The sequence below is a fragment of the Vanellus vanellus genome, assembly GCF_965231255.1.
Source record: "Vanellus vanellus genome assembly, chromosome: 6".
Classification (NCBI taxonomy): Eukaryota; Metazoa; Chordata; class Aves; order Charadriiformes; family Charadriidae; genus Vanellus; species Vanellus vanellus.
In genome coordinates this window covers 13,623,509-13,644,602 of record NC_138911.1, presented here as the reverse complement: position 1 = coordinate 13,644,602, position 21,094 = coordinate 13,623,509, and the positions used below count along the sequence as shown (strand labels likewise).

The following is a 21,094-nucleotide window of genomic DNA, read 5'->3' as shown; positions in this document are numbered from 1 at the left end:
CTCCCTGCAAGTGTCGCAGCCCCCGTGCCCAACAGTGGTTGAGAGGGGGCGAAGCATCCAGACATCCCACCTGTAGGAAAGGGAAGCACAGCCGACCTGCGCAAGGCCTCCCAGCACTCCATAAAAGAGTTGTGTGGGACCCTTCTTCCCGGCCGTGCCCCTGGAGTGTGGGGAGGTGCCATCTCCTCTGCACGGAGCCCCGAGGGAGAGGGCAGGAGAGGGCCTGGCATGCTCTGGGCCTCTGTGCCAGCGCCAGGTGAGGAGTGTGTTGGAGGCCAACAAGGGAGGTCCTTGGGGCCTGGAGGTGGGGGGGTTCTTTTCAGTCTGAGGTTCACCCTCGCTCTATTCTCTACTTTTAAGGACAAACTTTCTTGCTGCCTTTTTTTTTTTTTATCCCCAGGGATATTTTTCATGTTCTCTAACACAAAGTATGGTCCGATTCCTGCACTCATCTGGGAATTTCATCAAGGCGTTTCACCATGGCTACGGCAAAGACAAAGAACAATTCACAATGCCTCAGTCTTGCTCACACTCTTCCTGGAACATAACATAGATTAGGCTACTGGTCCTGCAGCATGGAATAAGCTAGGAAACAGGCTGTGGGTTGGGGTAGCATATGAATTTTGTGGATTGTAGTGACAACAGTTTCTTGGACGTACAGCAGCAATGACACAGTTGAGAAAGAGTCACGTGTGTGACTATGGTCTGTTCTGCTGATCAGTTAACATTCAGGTAAGAGAAAGAAGCCATACTTACTCCTCCAGCTTCCTGGTAATCTCGTAAATATATATGCATTCGATTAATTTAATAACTGGTAGCACACAAACAGATATTTTTTAAAAAGTTGGAAAAGACATTTGGTTAACTCTGGGATGACAATGGGTAAAGGTCAGGATTGTTTGTTCAGAATGGGAAAGAATTACAAATATCTGAATAGAATAATCGGCTCCAAGATGCCAGTCTCCAAAAAGCAAGGACAAAGTGCTGTTGGCAATGTCATGGTAAGCCATGACAAGACTGCATGAAAGAGGGCATTGGCTTCCAGTTCAGGTAGATGATACGATGACTGCTTGTTACCATGGGAATTAAATTGGTACAAGGAGATGAACGAAGAGAAGTCTTCATCGGGAACAAAAACCACTCAAATGACAGTTTACGACCTTTGCCTTCACCATCTAGATAACATCCAGTATTGTCTCTCTTACTCAAGTCCTTTTGTGTTGCGCTTTCTCAGTGTGCCGGTTTCATCTGAATCACTGGCTTTTTGCTTTTTCAGTGCTGCATTTTCATTTTCTGACTCCACAGACAGGTCCTCTTGGGTTGATTCTTCTGCTTCACTGCAGCTCTCAGAGTGGAATCCAGAGTTCTCTGCTATGACAGCAGGATCATCATCCTCGTAACAGCAGCAGCACTCCTCAATGCTTTGGCTACCATGAAGGCCCCTCTCCTCTTCACTGATGCCAGTTATCTCATCCTTTTTCTGCATTAAAGCATGACCACCCCTTCCCATGGTGAGATCAGATAGCAGGGTTTCATTGCACAGATGCTCCTCATCTTCCATGCCCTCCATTCTTTCTGCCAGCTCTTCTGCAGAGGGCTGGCTCAGGTCAGGGTAATCTACAAGGATCGTGTCCTGTTTGCGCTTGACGCAATCAGAATTATCATAGACAGGATAGGTCTCTTCTGGATAACCTTAGGAATAAAGTGATACACAGCTTGAAGTGTTACCAGCATTTAAAAGTAGTACTGACTTCAGGGATGGATGCACAAGTTTGTTAAAACAGTTGGTTTTAGCACTGTCAGTATATGTGTCGTCTGTTTAATGCCATGCATATGTCACAGTAGTAAATCCATGGCAAGAATGTGCACGACATGACTTCTTGGGAGATGATGAGAAAACTCCGTTTATTTTTAGGGAGCCAGGATATCAACCCTGACTTTCAGAAGTGAATATCTGAGCGTGTCTGAAAGCTATGGGAGCTAACAGGTGAAAATTGTGTCTTAGATCTTCAAATAGATCTTTTTTTTTTTTTTTTCTGTCTACAGATTGATTCATGTTTTGAAGACTTTTGCTATAAACAGCATTATTTATAAAGTTGAAAAAACAGATATGTCAATGACTTTGTGCATTTAATTTTAGAAAATGCATCATGAACATGACTTAAGAAAACAGAGCTTCAGGCCACTGTTTATGCTTTATGTTTTGGATCATTTTTGGAAGCTTCTTAAAGAGCAAGGAATTAAGTCTGCATTTAAAATTACGATAGTAAGCAGCTCAGCTAGGATACCTTAAAAACACATTTATGTAACAAGTAAACACTACGGAACAGAAAGAACATTGAAATAAAGAATTTTTAAAAGACAGACTTCCTGGAGTTGACTTTTACAACATTGGAGCAAACAAAGGATGACTAATCAAAAGTAAAAACTGTAAGTTATCCAAAACATTGATTCTGATTTCCAAGGGTTTTATGATTTTGCATGAAATCTAGCCCAGCAAAGAAGGGGAATGATATAAACCTACAGCAGCCAAGACCCAGCAGCAGATGAAGCATATGTGAGTATTCATATGCCACTTTTGGCAGCAGATGGTGTAGTGCTTACACTAAAGGAAATGCTGGATGCCTCAAAATCTATTTTCTTTCCATTATGGTTGGGAAAACAAACCACCTCTTGCAAAGTTTTGAACACTGCCTTCTGAAAAGGAAGGATAAAGTTAACAAAAAATTTTGAAAGGATCTGGGACTGTAAGTAACCCTTATTCAATTCTTCTCATCAGGGTAATGGTAAGAAAGGCCCTCGCTTACCTTCCCAGTCCTCCATGTAAGGAGCTTCTTCAGCTTCCTTCTCAGGAGAGATGCCATCTATGAATTTTCCTTCTTTCATAACTCTAGTAATTTCTCGGAGTTGCTGAAGCAACCTTTTTTCCTGGTCTGTTGTAACATTTTGAGTCCTGCTAGAAAATATTAAACACCAGAATTCAGTCCACTATTATTACAAACCATTAACAGAGTTTGAACCCAACTGTTTGGTTCGCCTCAGCAGCACAGTCTGAAGAAACCCAACTGCAGTATGATCGCTATTCAACATCCGCGTGTGGTCTCCGCTCCAACTCAGTATAAAGGTTTATCCATTTATCTAGAAAGCCTGCAAAATTAAACAGGTAAAGGAAGGCAGGTACAGCCAAGGTGAGAGCAAGACGAAAAGTGACACACAAGCAAGAGGTATGGTACAGAAGACACTATGGAAATTTCTGTCTTTCAAAAGGGTTTTAGGTGAGAATTAGAGGGCCATACCTTGTTTGAAGCATTGTAAGAAAATGCAATTCAGAATCTATGCTACATTTAAAACAACTTGTGGGACTGATCTAAATGTCTCACATGGACATTAGTCTCAAGAGTCTAATGATCCCAAACTACTAAAGGTATTAAATGTGCAAGGCCTCATTAAGAAATGCCAGTTGGACAGATCGTGTTATCATAGAGAGTCAACAATGCTGCCGAGCGGGGGGCAGGGGAGAAGCAGGAAGGAAGATTTAAAAATGAAAAGAAGGTGTTACATTTAACTTTAACTTGCCTTTAGAATCAGGTGGAGAGTGGGAGAGGGCTGAGATTTTTATCAGATTAAAAGTAAACTATAATTTTGACTGATTCTACACTGCTGATTCCACACTGCTGATTCCAGTAATTACTACTGCTCCGGTAATACAATGACTTACTGTTCTAACAAAAATGATTCCAACAGATAAGATCATGTAGTCTTTACGTGTTATTTTTCTCTGGGAAAAAAATATAGCCTCCCAGGAATCTTATGGACAAAAAGAAGTATTTGGAGGGTGGCGATCTGAGCTGTACTAACTCAGTAGGTCAGAGTAAGAAAGAGACTGGCTGTACTTAGGGGTGAAAATGGTTCTGACTGTTGCGCTTGTTTCAAGGGTGGCTCTTGGCATGCGCAGAATGCTGAACCGTAGGTGGTACGCGAGGTCAGGCAGATGATCTCTGGTGATCTCCAGACCATCAGACAGAGAGATAATCTCCAAGATTAGACAGCTGCTCAGTGCATCTTAAGGGTGAGATGGGAAGAGGGGAGCTGGAAATAGATTAATGATTTTGGATTTAGGTGATTAGTATCTATCTAAACCTTGTTTCAGGCACCTGAATTCTCATAAACTTGAAAACTTGCAGCTTCCATCTTCAGTTTTTCCTCTTACTAACTGCTGTGAATACGGAGGCATTTTAATAGGTACTTCGTGCTACTCTACGTATACAGGACTGATGGTAACGCGATAGTTACTCCACTAAAGCCAGCAGAGTGATGCTGGTCTAAAGCCAAAGAGATTAGCATCACACTGCTGGTTTGTGCAATGGTGATCAAAGTGCTGACCCTGGGCTAGATTTTGTGCACAGTTGCACACACAGTTGTCTGTAATTGATCTTAGCTCCGGAGCAGGCCCACTGGTTTCATTAGCAGCTACCCGGATTAAACTGTTTGACTGAGATCCCTCCTCTGAGCTTCCCCTGAGGGGCACTTTGCTCCACAGTTTGAAAAGCTGATACAATCCCGACGCTGTATGGAGGTTGCACGGAGTCCCCTCAAGTTGCAGTGGCAGTTTGTTGCGCAGAATAAGTGAAGGCGTGAGACAGCATCTTCTCAAAAGCCTGGGTTATGCAGATGTAGACTCTGAGACGTGAATTAACAGGCACACAAAAAGAAACGGTTTCATCAGCCAGCTGCCTTTGACAGAAGCTGTAATAGAACTGTCAAAGTAATCCTCCTTTGATAGACAAAAGTGTATGTAATTTTAATATATACCACCTGGATAAAGACAGAAAGGCCTGTCTGTTTAGCACAATGGGGAGATAATAGGATCAATCAATGCGGCTGCATCACTGTGGGATTTCATACAGGAAAATTCCTAATATGCTGGATACTGTCATTAGAAAGCACTGTCTTATTGCAACCCGAGGTCTCTGTGAGTATTTCAGAGTATTCTTCCTCCAGATACCTTGGTTAAAAGACAAATTCCCCTATAGACAGGGAGAAACCAAAGCCCATGCACTATTTCTACTTTGTTTAAAGCCTCTAGGAAGACTTACTGTAAGATGCTGGCAATGTATAAGACATCTGGCTGCCTGCATACAGGAGATTTACCAGAGTATAATGCACTTATGAATACTGAGAGGACAACAGATGCAAAAGGTTTACAGTGTAAGAAAAGGTCAGTGGTTTGGCTCTGTGTATTTGTAGCTCTAACGCAGCTATTACTTTTTATAGTGGCAATGCTTTCATTTTGTAGAGTCCCAAAGTGCTCACTAACAGGTGAAGTAAAGGTTTCTTATTCTTACGCTGAGATCAGAACATTTCCTAAAGAGCTATCATGACTGCAGTGAAAATCTGTAATCTAACACGGTATCTCACATGTGTCAACTGTATTTTTTTGTTTCATGATCTTAAAAAAATCACTATTAAAATGCAGCTATAGCCCAACAATGGCACCCCACAGAGTACAGCCTCTCTCTCTCTTCCATATCACATTTGCTCAGTTTATGGTAAAAAGGTAAGTTTTCCAATTGACAGCCCGGTAAACAGGACTTTAAAAACAGGTAATTGAGCTCCATGATTTCTACCTCTTACCTAATTACCGGAAACTGAGATTTATTTATTTTTTTACAAGAGTATTGTACAATACTCCCATTGAGAAAAGTATTTACAAGTATTCTTCAACTTAAAGCAGTTTCAAAATACCAAATTTTACAGGCAGTGGTGAAAAGAATATGGGTAAGACATCTGTGAGGACGGGTAGGGATATCTTTTGTCCCAACATTGACACACTCTGCTAAAAGCCTGGAAAAAAAAGCAAAATGTGTGATTTTAATGCAGAGAGCCCTATATAACCATCAAGCAAGTCTTTATTTCTGAATCACCAAATGCCCAGCAAGGCTCCTCATCTCTGCTGATACTAGACTATAAAGGTCTATATTTAGAAACTGGAGATACTGAGGTCCACTTAGCGATAGGATGTGATGGTAAATTACGAAACTGTATAATTTAAATGTATATAATCTGTTGAAAAAAAGAGCTGGAAAGAGTTCTAGATTATCTCAGAGCTGTGAATCGTTATATCTTTAGGTACTGTGTGCTACCCATTTAAGCGTGTGCATTAGGTAACAATTATCTTTCTCCGTCTCGTAGTTTAGGTTTGGTTATGTTGCTGAGGACCCAGCCAGGTAGTTCTTTCTTCCTCTTGCTTTCTTTACCTTGCTTCTAGTCCTTGCTAATATATGCTAGGCCTTATTAAAATTATATGTACTTCTTATACTGTTTGAAACTTTTGCATTTCTGCAAAGGGATTTCTGTACTTAAGGCTGTAGCAATTCCAACCAGTATTGCTGGTTTGGAAGGAGGTCTCCTTGGTTGGTTTGGAGGTCGGTCTTCAAGCCTTATAAAAGGCTGTCCCATCTGAGAAAACCAGCTAAAAATATCGAGAGGTCTTCCAGCCTCACTTCACTCAAATGCTTTTGAAAGACAAAGAAATGAGCAGGACAAGCCACAGCAAGAAAGCAACGTGTACGCTTGCTACAGAAGAAAGCAAAATAAAATCACAGAGCACAGTATATATTATTCCTTTGAAACAGGATTTCTTTCCTGAGAATAAACTGTCCTTCCAAGCCCATCCAGATTCAAAAGTAATGGGTTTTGAAGAAAATATACAAAATTAGGATGTCTTTGGATTCTAAGAATCTTCACCAGAAGAAGAAAGCCAGGATGAATCCTGGAGTAGTTCAGCTGGGAGAACGCTCCTGAAGTATAGTGAGAGGACACAGGCATGAGCTCAGAAGTCAACACTATTACAAACACTGTGTGTTATGATGATACATCGGTTTTTGTGACAACGCAAAATACATCCTTTGGTTTGGTTACTAATATTTCACTCGGCAGGTTGGGAGCCGCTTTGCCATACCTAGTGTAACGGGCCACGGTCTCACCGGGGATCTTTCAGCATTAGTTTAAATTTGATAGCAGTTACTTCTTCCTCTGACTTTTTTCTCTTGTAAGGATTTCTGTTTAACTGCACGTTAATAAATGGAACTCAAGTAATTTTTGCTCTCTTCCTCTTTCCTTTTTATTTAAATCTATCAGCCTCCAGATTGAATAAGTCTAGCACCGTACTCTGTGCTCTAATTACACTTTCTAACCATACATTTTATTTTAAGACATTCATCCAGTATCTGAACTTAATGAGTATCACAGTGTAGATTAAGAAAGCTTCAAAGTCTGTCTGTATTTGAAGAACAGCTATTTGCTCCACCTAGAGGTGCTTTCCCCCTTCTCTTTAAAGAGGCTACATACGAAATTCTGTATTAGATTCAGATTCTGATTTCCCCTGAGACCTTTAGATCCATCTATATAAATAGTTTGGTTGAACAAAGAAGGGAAGTTCTACTAAATAAAGGCTCTGAGCCAATAACACAGAGTGGAACAAATACTGGATCAGACCCTAAACCCATTTCTCAGGAAAAAAATATCCTGTCCTGAGAGTCAGCACAATATCTGAGCGGCTCATAAGCCTATTTCTGGCAGCTTAAAGGGACGCGTAGAGCATTGCGTTAGCTCTCCAAAACACAGATGAGTAATAGTCAAAATAGTATCCTTCTGTTTCACTAGCAAAACCAGGGAGTTTAGGGGTTCTCCTGCTGGAACCTGGCCTAACACAGGCAAGTTTGGCACCTCATCTTGCTGAGACGACTGCAGCCGCAATGCAGGGCACGGTGCAAAGTGGGCAAAGCTACGTGCTCAAAGAGAATGCCCTTTGAAGCATAAATGAACACAATGTGCAAGCTCGGCACAGAATTGCTCCTACAGAATGGGTTAAAACAGGCATTGACTGATCCAGACAAAGTTAACACACACTACAACCTGAAGAGCTATCTTTCCTGCTTGCAAACATCACCTTAATATTCATGGTATTTAAATTTTCCAACACTGCAGTTATGCATTGTCCTAGAGATGTGTTGTTCCACTCCTTATGAAAAACATAGACTGGTTTCCAGTGTTTCTTTATAATGTAGAACACTGATCTCAGATATATAGTAAACATTAATAAACATAATAAATTTTTAAATCCTGATTTTACAACTCTTTTTTTTTCTTTTATATTCAGAAGCAAATGCATGGATTTACTGGTTACAGGGTGGAACCAAGTTATGGAATCAGATTATTATACAATTCTGCCCTTAAAGAAATATTTTATGGATATTATAACAGCATTTCTATTTAGAAAAATAAGCCATAGGACTGGAAAGAAAAAAACTAAAATAAATGGGTCTCTTAGCAATCACTCAGAATATTTCTTTGGTCACATTAAGGCAGGTTGGTTTATATACTTCAAATGTAAAGTTTTTGGTTTTGGTTTACACATATATGTCATTATTTTCCAAATAACACAGTGTACAAAGGGGAAGGGTAGGGATAGTTGCTTTTCTGTGTAAGGAAAGTGAATTTGGAAAAAATGATTTCTTGTAAATATAGATGCTGAAAAGAGAAAAACTGCAAAACAAAAAATGTAATGTGCAAAATCAAATTTCTACAATTTGAAGTAGTAATAAAACTGCTATTTTAATATAGCCAACGTAAGAAAGTTTAATTTCTAATGAGAGCATGATACATACCTGTCACAGTTAGGTCCTACTCTGTTGATCAATTTTTCCATAGCTTCTTCTGTCTCCCTCAGTTTTTCCTGGAGTTGAGTGAGCTCATAGTCAGCTGTAAAACAAACAAAATCCCAAGATCTGTCAGTAGGAGCTTTGAAAATGTATCCCTGTCCCATTATCGCAGGTAGCATAGGCTGTACTAAACCAAACTGGCTGTGAGGAAACTAAAACATGCAGCTTAAAGAATTCTACCTACTTTTCCTGGTATAAGAAGGTGAAGACTACTGCCAATGGTAATAAGACACACAGAAAGCACGTTCTTTCAAAGGCTCCCCACCAACCTCCCAATAAGCAGACTGAGTGGGCCACTGTAAATGCTCCGGAGATTAAAGTTAGAGAAATGAAAATACTGTATTTTTATTTCTAAGGAAACCATAGTGTTTTACTGTCTACCCCAGAATTAATAGTTCTCATGGAATTTCCCCGTAAGTCCTTGGCAACAGAGACAAAAGGTCACTTGAGCATTTTTTAACGAGTCTAAGGTTTGAGAAACCGCATCTTCATCAAAGAGAATGAGGTTCATGGGCTTGATGGCATCCAACCCTTCACAGGTGTGCCAGGGTAGGCAGCGAGCGCTAACGGTCTGCCCGGCTTACCGGCATGAACGATAGGTGGCCACGTCGTGTCTGTCTGGGGAGCAAAGCACAGTATTTCCATGGCTGCACTTTTTTTTAAAAAAGCGTGTCCATAGTACAATAGTAGACAGACACGCATACGTGCAGGAACGCCCGTACTGGCTTTAATTTATCTGAAAGCGTTAACGGCGAAGATGCAACAGCACGGCCGTCAACAAAAATGCTTGAGCGCCTTGTTTGACTCGTGTGGCTCACGCTCAAAATCCTATAGCTGAGACTTCATTGTTCCCAACTGCAGAACAAAATGAAACCAGCCAGCGTTAGTTAAATATTCAGCTGCTTGAGGCACACCCAGTTAAGCAGCACAAAGGCACAACGGAACTCCAACATAGCAGGAATGGGGAAAGCCATCCATAAACATCCTGTTTTGGGGAAGATCTCTATTCTGCAGAGAATGCCATCACTTAATGTATCACTGATGTCATTATTTTGCACGTCCGAGACTTTAAAAATAGGGGAAGGGAAATTGGCAAAGAGAAAGGAAGTTACTCCCTCCAAGTCACTCTGTAAGTGGTTCCTAATCCAGTGAGTCGTCTCCTGCTCTGCTAAAGCTTCCAATGAACGCTTTAGGAATACAAATGAAGAGCTCAAGAAACAGGCACAATACTTTTCATCACTAGCTCTTGGGGTTACAATGACGGTAAATATTTAACTTACTGCAAAGTTAGTTTCTCTTACCAAGCATTAGAGAAAAAAATACAATTACCGTTGCTAATAAATTGCACAAAATTGCCAGGCACAATGCAGTACAAGTGCACTGAAAATACAAGCCGTAGCGCTGAGTACATTAGGTATTCCTAATATACGCATTAATGTCAAGATAATTACAGCTATGTTAAGAGAATTACCTTACTGCTAGCACTTTCTAGAAAGCCCTAAGTACTTTTCTTTCCTATTACAATTTAGCCAGCTAAACACAACACATTTAAATACTGCTATGGTAACTGCTCATCCAATCTTCAATAGTAAGCTTATTAATGTATCTAATAAACGTCTACAAATAGTTGAATCCATCCCACCGATGTTTAGGTAAAACCACAATAGCATTTCAGAATACTATTGGCTTTCTCATCAAAACTGAGCACTGCTAAAAGGGAAGGGAAAAAGTAACGAAGTGCCTGGTGATTGCCAAGAATTCACAAATTCAAAAAAATGAAGATAGCTTTTAATAATATCTTGATATACTATTACTACAACGGATTATAGAATAATTATAGATGGACATCCTATTATCTGTTTTTAATCACTAGCTACATAGCTTTTCAGCAAATCCGTACAGTTAATTCAGTGAACCTCATGAAAATCCATTGCTTCCAGGGGGGCTTGAGATCAGGCTACTACCGCAGAGTCTCATTAGCCGAATGAGATTAGAAAGCGACGGTGCAGTAATTCACTTTAACTCTTGATCATTCCAACACAGAAGCTTCTGGCTTGTTCTTTGCAGGGCAGGGGGAGAGCGAACAGCAGCTTTACAGTCTGCCCAGAACTTGAAGAAACCAGTTGGCCCGTGCCTCTACAGAGGCAACAGCTACACAGATAGAACTCAGAAGTCATACTCACTGATTTTCCTCTTCATGTTTCCAGGTGCAGCAGTAGGGCATTTCCGCTCTCCAGCAATAGTTCTTCCCTTGGAAGCCAGCTGATGAGTGAAAAAAGATGACTCTTCCATGAGTTACAGAAATAGTAATACATAAGCCCCAAAGGCAACAGCAAAAAGGATAGAAAACTAAAATATGCCAGAAAGTAACTACAGAAAAGCACGCCCAGCAGCAAAACCAGACAACCGTGAAAGATGCCTGAGAGATCTCGCCAGCCGAAAACTGCTACAAGGCAATTGGAACAAATGACATTTTTAAGCACAGAGAAACCATAACTCATCAAAAATAACTTTTTCATATTTAGAATATTTATCTGTTCCAGTCTGATCCTGTAATTCTTCTGTATATAGGAGAGAAAATAAACAGTGCATTGGGCAATTATTGTGAAATAAAGAACAGGCTCTGACGGAATTGTATGTGACCCCGCTTGTCCCTCTTGCAACATCTTCTCCCATTATTCCTCACCAACTTTGCACCTGCAGCAAAAGCTACTGGCTGGCTCTATACAGAAACTGCAGGCTATCTATTTCTTTTGTCTGCTCTGTGTTTGATCAGCTTACCCAATTCACCTCGTCCTTGCCTCTTGTCTATCCAGAGCAGGCTCAATTGTTTGGACACTGAGCAGTCTGGATTCAGCACCCACTCAAAGGGAAAAACAAGCCCACTTCTCCCTCCTCACACACAGCTGGCTGTCATCACCTACATGCAAGTCACCCCTACGTGACAAAAAGCCATGAGAAGTTCAAATCAGGTGTGAAACGTTTGAGGGGAATATGGGCTGTGCTTATTACAACTAGCTTTCAACCCAGTTCCTCAGCTGGAGTAGTTCCAGCGTGGTCAATACGACCTGACAAACTCCCATTCTCAACCTACATGCCGCTTTTGTTCCAGAAGGTATGCAATATTTGTACTCCCTCTCTCCCACCTCAGGTGTATAACACAATACACGACATATACAGTATATATGATATGTAGTCACACACGATAGAAGAGAATACTATGTGTATATTCACAATTAATCTAACATTATTCTAGGCATACACATTTTCCGGGGGGAGGGAGGGGAGGGGAAATCATTAAAAAAAATTGTAAGAGGTCAGAGGCCAATACAAGATTTCAGCAACCCATCCCTACATTTTAGCTACAGTCTTTGCAATAGCAAAAACCACGGGATACACCAATCTTTCAACCACTCACCAAAGATTCAGCATAAATATTTTATTTTTTTCAGCAAGGCTGAAATAGAGCCAGGTACAGAAATGGAACTCTATTGTTTCTGTTTTGCAGTTTTTTTAGTTGTTATTGCCCTAACTTTTCAATTTATGTTGGTCTTACCTTAAATAAAATGTACAGGATATATAAGAAGATGCCAAATCCATATATAGGGATAATCTGCCCCACAAGACCTCTCCCAGTTCCACTGCTGCTTCCACCACCACCTCCGCCTGCCTTGGCTTTGGCAACCGCTTCAGCAAGGTGAGACCTTGGAAAATGAGGGGCAGCTTGGCTGTCGGGAGTAGCCTGGTAATGCATCCTCGGTGGAAAGCGACCAAGCTTCCCTGCAAAAAAAACCCCACACAATGATTATTTTTCTTCTGTTACTTTTCACCCTTTTACACGCAGCCTAAAACTGCAGGAGGTGCGGCTGACCTCTTCTCTCTACTTTTTAATGCACCACCACTGACGCATAACTTGTTGGACTGTAAGCAGTAAGTCTGTAAACTCAATCCTCGGTCACTTACTATAGGCAGTGCTAGGAGTTAGGAATGTGCAATTAATCTCTCGAGAAAAAGCTGGCCAGGCAATTAATAGAACATGGAGTTTAACAGCCATATACTTGTCCAAAGACCCTATGAATCAGCATCCCTAACAGGATGAAAACCCAAACTCTTACTTCTGGTTCTGTGCTCAAAAAAAACCCCCAACAACGTATCAGTTTTCTGCTGTGAGCCTGATCTTTCAATATTACACAAAGGCATGTGAATGTATAAAGCACTACCCATCCAGCGTCACGATACACAACTGCAGTGTTTGCCTGGTATAGATTTTCAGCTATTACCATAACAAGTAGTATTTTACCTGATTTTACCAAATGAGCAATGAAAGATAAAGAAAAGTGATGGCACCTTAAACTGTTCTCCTTAAAATGTGTTGGGTAAAGCAACGGAAGAGAGGAGATAGCTTAAGACAAATGGTCTTTGGCATTTTAGAGGGGGAAAAATGGTTACTAGCCTTGGGAGAGGCAGAGACAATTTAAAACAAGAAAGGGGAGTGAGCATAAATGGATGCATGGACGCTACAGTAAGACTGAAATGGTGCTGTGGACGATTTCATTCAACCGAAAGGCACTAGAATCTCAATAAATCTAAGCTCATGCAGTTACTGTATTTTCTTGCTGCCATCAATTTAACAATTTTGCCATGAAATTCACTATTTTACTCCTCCGTCTACTTGACATCCTGCTTTCTATCTCCATACCCAGCCTGGGCTTACCCCTTCACTCCCTGCCCACTGTTTGGGACTGAACTGAATTACTCCTCTACTCCGCCACCGCGTCTGGTGGTGGGAGGCGATGGATGGAAGCCCCAGAGCCGGGGCAGCATCTCACCCCCACGCCAGCTGCAAAACTCCCCTCCCCGGCACACGCAGCAGGAACGCAGGCAGCCTGGACACCGGGTACTGGCGCCGGGGCAGGCTGCACGCGCTTGCATAGAGCAAACGAAACCCAGGCTTGAAATAGCGCCACAAATAACTAACTTAACTTCTGGAAGTACCCAGCTGCAAGTATTTTTGAGAGAAGCAAGACAAGAGAAAATTAGATTAAGTTAACATTTGCTCTTGCTAGGAAACACCAGCGTAGGCAGCCGAATTCCTGAGCACAGAAAATTGCAGTAAATACATATTAGGAAGTTATATCAATAATACCTGAAGTTCTACTATTAAAACCACATTTTTTCTTTTAGATGACGGGTGCTGTAGGCTTTAGTGAAACCACCCAGGTATACCACCACTGACCAAAACCGCTTTCAGATTAGCTCAGGCTTAACTTTGAGGAAGCTGTTATCACGCCCTTTAATTTTAGTGAATTATTCAAAGTCTGTGACAGAAAGCATAACATCTTATTTACAAGAAAGTCCCATTGCTCCCGCAGGAATGGCCTGTAGCAGTAGGTCACTGGGGAAACAAGTGTGATGTCGTGTAGAGAGCAGTATCACTGAGGCAGGGATGGAACAGCAGGGTAGATAAACCTTTGCAAAACATCTTATACTCAGGCAAATATTATTTATTTTAAAAAAAAAGAGAGATAAAGAAAGCAGAAAATAATTGACAAAGGTGAAACTGTATTTAAAGGGAATAGTTTTCTAAATTATCCACAAGGCTTCGTTTGTGCTTTAAAAGATTCAATTCAATTCAAGATAATCAGGCCAAAGGGACACACAATAATCATTTCACTATCAAAATAATTTTAAAGGAGAATTTCACAGCTTCTAGTTCTAAATCTTCCCTGTTGATTTTTAAACTTTCATAAGGATTTCCTTATTTAAAAAAAATAAAATATCTCTGTAGCTTTTTATTGTGAAGAACCCATGCAAATTATAGAGGAAATTGACAGCACAGGCAACTTAAAAGGCCATATGCAAAAAGCTGTCAAATACACAGTATATAAATGCAAACGCGTAGCAATTTGGATGCCACTGTCAATTAAACAACATACCTTGTGCTATTAAAAAACCTAACACCCGAGCACACCAGTAGATGATGCGACTGAATTCAACATTTGCAGGGACGAAACAAACCACTTTCAAATGGAGACAATGACACGCTCTCCATCAATAAAATCAAGTGGCACTTCTACGTGAGGACAGAAGGGCATGTGCCAGGTCCTTGCTTGCTGCACCACCCAGTTGCCAGTGCTGACAGTGGGCACTTCAACAGGACATTTTCCATGCTGTGGGAAGGAAAGAGCACGAACCTCCATACGGCTTTGAAGGGTGCCACAGCGCTGCTCTCCTTCGGAGACCTTTCTCAGCTCCCCTGCGCCAGCCCGAGAGCTGCAGGCAGACCTGCTCGCTGCACGTGGTAGCTCCGCCCAATGCGCCCTACCTGGCTTTGTGATCTTTTACCTAAGATTTACCCAACACGCTTAATAATTTATCAGTTTAATGCTTCAAATCAACTTTGCAAACCAGCTACAGGGCAAGCAGAGCATGTTTTGTCTAACCCTGTCCCTTCAATAGCTTAAGTCCGGAAAGGAAATTATGCCCCAGCTAACATTCGTGTTGTTTTAAGAGACTATAGTTTCTGAATGTAGGTAAAGTCCTTAATAGCAGTATCACATGAAAATTACTGTGGGTTTTTTAGACTTTTAACAATATTAACACGCAACTGAAAAAAGCAAATCTTAGAAAGTATATTTATAGCACACGTAATACAACAGCCAACCAGCTAATAATATTCAGAGCATCCAAGTGTCTTTTTTCCAAGAAAGCTGTTACGTGGTCTAATGGGGTTTAGGAATTGCTACTGAGCCCAACTTGACTATTTATAAAGTTAGTTAGACTTAAGTTATTGTACGATTTAGCAACTCTTAACCTAGATAATATGTCTTTCTGCAACATCTGACCAGCTGTAAAGTGCTGGGATACATACATACAGATATAATAAAAAAATAAAGTTTGACATACAGTACATATGGGCTGTTGCTACATTAAGTTTGCACTCCATTAATCAGATTTATGATACATTATGACTTCATTTATAAAATGTGCATGTTCTTCAGACCCCAGGAAGCGTAGGAAGAGGCTTAGTGACGGGAAACGGCAGCCTGGGAAGAGCGTGTGACTTGTCCATGCTGACAGCAAAGCAAAGGATGCTGTTCTCACTGCTCCTCAAATCTCAACCGCACTGCTCCTTAGGACTGCACCCACAGTTCTGCTCATGCTCTGCAGTAGGCGCTCTGCCTTTTTCCTTTGTTTCCGTCCCAAAACCATGGTTACACTACTTTGGTTTGGATTGTGTTTTTCCTTGTAAGACATTTACTATTCCTCACTGTGCATGCAAAACCAATCAAACAAAAAAAACACAGCCCAAGAACAAACCAGCTAGATATTTTGCAAAAGCTTTAACTGAAAAAACATGTGACAGTGGGATACAGAACTATCCTTCTGCCTCAGCAATGCAAATTCAGTCCTCAAACCTGTCTTCAAACTGTACTCTGACTGCCGCGTTTAGGAATGCTTAGGCGCCATTTACATTTTCCTGATAAAATGTTCATCGTAGTGACTGAAAAAGAAAACCACCATTTTTTCAGACAGTCACAGGGATCAGAAATGAAACACATTTCTGTGAGAACCAGAACTCAGAGTTTTGTACATTTTTCTCCCCTGATGTTGGACTGGATACATAAAGGAGATGTGTGCTCTAAGCAAAGCTTTTGCTAATTGGTGGTAAATGCCAATGAAGAGGCATTCATGCTGAAGCCTTCAGCTCAGGACACTTGAATCAATCTTTAGCCCCTCTCAGAAGTTTATTTTCACAAAACATTTATTTTCTGTCTCTCTGTCCAATGAGATAAATTAGCGAAAGGGTTCTAAGGCTGCAAGTGCCAACACACAGACAAACACATGGATTCCATAACAAAGTAATGTGATGTCTAGACTGAAAGTGTCCTCCTAGGTTGTCTTGCATAGCCTCCACGTTTAGTATAATAGCTTAGAAAAATCTACACAGAAACTGTTGTCTTGACATTAAATCTAAATTCTCTTTCAAGCCACTATATCATTTCTGCTGCTATTCATTAACACTCTTGAATTTCCCTAACATCTCTGTCCCCAGAAAGCCCAAGTAATTAATCATTTTTATAACACAAGTTCACATTCAGTTCACAGTTGAGGCCACTCTATTTCAGTATTATACTCTATCACAAGACCCATGTTTTAGATTTTTTTACACATGCACTCATTTATATTTTTCCCTTCTAAATCTTTTTATAAATACTTGTGATTCCGGCGGACAGTGTAACATCAAGATGATCTGGAAAAACAGTATGCATTCATTTAGTTCTTGCTCTTTTACTGACTTTTACAAAGTAGCTCTAGCTGTGTTCCCAACCACACAACTTTAGAAACCTACCCAAAAATGGTTAGAAGGAATGGAAGTTTTGAAAACCATACTTTAAATCATTGCACGGGTGTTCTTAAGTGACACAGTCAAATGCTTGAACATTTTAACTAAATATTGCAGACGAAGATTAAAAGGAAAACAAAACCACTACCCAAACATCTTAATTTTCTTAAGTAAGAACACCGGCAGGCAACTGATGTGTGCATTGCACAAATCCAGGCTGGGCAGAGGCATGACCTGAACAGTCATGTATTTTTCTTGTAAATCTGATGCCACTTCATTGTTCCTAACAATGCAGACAGACTATACACCTATTGTCATGGAGCTGTAAGGTTTTGCTCAAACTACCAACTTAGAGAGCAGCTTTACAAAATGATTGGCATATATTTGTGAACACCAGACTTAAAAGTACTTTTTAAACTGCTAGTAGCTCTTTTTTTCCTCTTTTTCAAAAGATTTAAAAAAAAAAGTAAAATTCTAACGCCTGTCCATGAAGTAAACTAGAAATGTGATACATTCACAATAAGTTCTTTAAAGAAGTTCTTTCATATACATGACACTATTACTGTGAAAAAGAACAACCATTCTGTCTGAAAGACAGTATTAACTTCTATAGTGCTATGCTTACCATTTTCCTAAAGCGACCTCTGAAAACAGCTTTATTAGAGAAAGCGCCATTCCTGTGCTTAAAGCCTGTTTCAATAAAAAGCCTTCTGGTAACATTGAGTTCTAACAAACGGTAGTAAACTTTAAGAATGTTTTATTCAGAAGCATTTTACCCCCAAGACTACAATAAGCACTTTATTAACTTCAAGAATGACACAATTACTTCAAGTCCCTGAAACTTCTGTCAGATAACTGCAGTTACCAGTTCACTGAAGAGGAGGACTAATGACAGAGATAGGAATTGAACTGTTCAATCAAGATTTATTCTTCCAATAAAAAAATAACTTCAGGGGAAATAAAGTTTGGTCTACAGAGCAGGTGTAATGAAATTCTTGCTATCAAATTGAAAATACAGACTATAATTATTCATCTGAAATGGATCAGCTGAGGTGAGGTATTACATCCATGGCCAAAGACTGGGGTGCAACAGAAGGAGCGTGCTGAGCGCTTGCTCTGCACCAGGCACACACTAACTCGTGCTGTGTTGTGATCTCCTGCAGGATGATGGAAAGAGTACTTATGCTACCTATTGATGATGGAAAGAGTATTTATGTTATCTATTTTAAGCATTTAACTGTGGCTGTGATTAGTCAGCTTATGACAGTGCTGCTTGAAGCAGGTTGTGCAGGAACAGGTATGAACACCACTCATCAGACAGCTGTCACTGAAAATTATTTGGGGGCAAGCTTTTTTTTCCCTTTTTTTTTTTTTTTTTTTAAAGTTAATTTTTCTGTTAGATCAATTCAATCCATCCTGCAGTCAAAGGAGGAGCACCAGAACATCAACTGACAACTGCCTAAGACTGCACTGCTGTGGGAAAAGTTTGTCAAACTCTGCCATCTGGTATCACTCTGGGATCAGAGCCGGGAGCTGCACAGGGGCCAAAGTTAACACAGAGACAGGTACAACCTCCCAGAGCGTCTGCTCCCATGCCTGCTTTAGGCAGGTGACTCCACAGTCCTCACCGAGCCCCTGTGCTGTCTGCGGGGCCCTGCAACGGCCCAGCACCATGCCCTCACAGTATTGCTCTTGATGTGCTATCAAAAAAATCAGCTACCATTCAAATTTGCAGTGTTAAGAGATTATGGAATGAAACTTACAAACCTGTAAATCTACAGTGCTGATGAACCTATATTCAAAAGACCAAGAATACACACAGCAACAGGTAACTGTAGTACAGAAGTCATATATTTCCGTTCAGCATAACATCGTTTCAGCAGTAACTTCAGCCTGAATGTCCTTAAAAAAAAATGGTCAAATGAAATTAGCGTCACTGAAGTGCACAGTCATGTAAGAATCAGGCTGTTGGAAAGATGCAGAAGATCACATCACTGATCATGAGTCCCTGTGGGACAGCATCCAGTATAACCTAGAGGTTCTCTGTACTTCCATCAGCTTCATCTCCAGCTTGCGGGCAGCCTTGGGCAAAACTCTTTCTCTGCCAACACCTCGGGCTACGATACTAGCTACTGTTGTGAAGTGCCTTGGGGAGAAAAACCTACAGTAAAAGGCAACAGGCATAAAAAGAATGGGAGATGCTTGTATGAATCCATTCCTCTAGAACTTAAGAGGGGACATGCAGAGTAGGAGGGCAGGCAGGAAGGACATAGCTTGAGGGATTGCAAGGACAGGAGCTGAGTCTAAATGAGTCATCATGTAGCATGTTTATTATGAGAGTTTGGTGTGTGAAAACCAAGTTTAAAATACTGGAGTAGGAAACTAAACAATGAAGATGATTCAAATGAACTTTTATTTCATATGCAACAACAAAAGCATTCCATACAGAAAATAACAAAATAATGAAGCTTTCAAATAAAAAGTGATGCATCACAATGAAAAAAAAAAAAAAAGCGGTATGTCTCTTTTCAGTAGCTTTAGTACCCCACTTACATGAAACAAATAAAATGAAATCTGAAAGATTTTAAAATATCTCTCTCTGAAGGGAACAGAGGAAAATAAATCACATGGAGAATAGTAAATTCAATCTTTGACGCTCCACACATCACTAAGGGGAGAGCACGGCAGAGGGACCCGGTAACGCTTATGGGAAGGGTTAACTACGCTACGTTTTCATACCAGGCGGCAGAGCACCTTCCAGACGCGCCGCGCAACCAAGGACCGCTCACGCACCGCCCGCCCCAGCGGCAGCAGCACCCCCGGGCGCGGAGAGCTGCGGTCGGGCCGGAGGCCCAGGGCCCACCGCCCAGCGTGCCGCCGGCGAGGCCCACCCCTCCCCGGCCTCACTCACCGCTGAGCCATCCCCCACATCATACCCTCGGCCCCCGAGCAGCAGCCGAACCACGGACCTCGGCGTACCGGGGCGGGGGTGGCGGGGGGAGGGGGGGGAACTGGCGGCGAGGAGCGACCCACCCTCGCCTCAGCGGAGCCGCCGCCGGCGGGGCCCGCAGCGGCCTCTTACCCTCGGGCGGCGCGGGCGCTGAGAGCGGCGCAGCCCCGGGCTCCTGCCTCCCGCCGCCCCGAGACAAGAAGGTCCGCGGCAGGAGGAGGGAGACGCAGAGCACCAGGCAGGAGACCATGGCCACCCGGCAGCACGTCGAGTACGCCATGACGGCCCGCGCGCCGCGGCCGTTGCGGAGCCGTTAGCCGGCCGTTACCGCACCGTTAGCCTCAGCGCAGGCGCGGGCGGAGCGCGCAGGCGCGGGCGGGCGGGCGGGAGCCTGAGGGAGGCGGAGGGCGGCCGCGGCGCCTGAGGGGCAGTAGAGGCCGAGGGCGGTGGAGCGTCGTCCTCTCTGCGGGGGAGGTGTTGAGGAGTCCGGGGGTGGGAAGCCCATGTCCTGTTCTGGGTTGGGACCCTGTGGAAAGGACCCTGAATCTCAACAGGGCAGGGCAGGGCAGGAGGGGGCATTTGGATCCCCTCTTCCTAATGCCGCCATCCGTGTTTTCCAGGCTCTGGCATCCCTTGACTACTGAGTGAAAAAGAAAAATAATAATCTACGCTGTACCGTATTTTTTCTCCCCTGTGGAGGGTTTCAGTGGTGTCACACCTGGTCTCTGCTGGTGGCAGTGATGGCAGGACAGAGCAGGTGGGCCTTGGCCACTGAAAGCTCTGCGGTGTCCAGCCATGCTGAGAGCCCGTTTCAGCAGCAGCAGTGCGGTTACCAGTGCTGTCCCCGGCCTGGGAAGCGGCCAGGGCCTTACCTGCGTGGGGCTGCTGTTGTGAGGGCAGAGGGACTCGCAGGGGCAGGAAAATGTCTTGGCTAAAAGAGCTGGTTGAGGCCGTGGCTCGCCTGGGTTCTCCATGTGGAATTGATTCCCCCCTTTGGGCACAGGATGGATATAGGAAAGCCCAGACCATATTTAAAATACAATTTACTGCCACTATCAAAGAAATTTAAAAATT

The 21,094-nt window shown here is 42.2% G+C and overlaps 1 protein-coding gene across 1 annotated transcript; it reads right to left on the bottom strand.

Annotated features, from left to right (window-relative positions):
- Positions 1-781: 781 nt before the first annotated feature.
- RIC3 (RIC3 acetylcholine receptor chaperone) lies at positions 782-20,346 on the bottom strand. The gene is made up of 6 exons (XM_082484823.1): positions 20,153-20,346; positions 12,280-12,503; positions 10,907-10,985; positions 8,670-8,763; positions 2,808-2,956; positions 782-1,692 (listed from the first exon to the last, which is right to left on the bottom strand). Exons 1-6 carry the CDS (start codon positions 20,298-20,300, stop codon positions 1,202-1,204), a joined length of 1,185 nt encoding a protein of 394 aa, XP_082340949.1. The 5' UTR covers positions 20,301-20,346; the 3' UTR covers positions 782-1,201.
- Between the last annotated feature and the right edge of the window lie 748 nt (positions 20,347-21,094).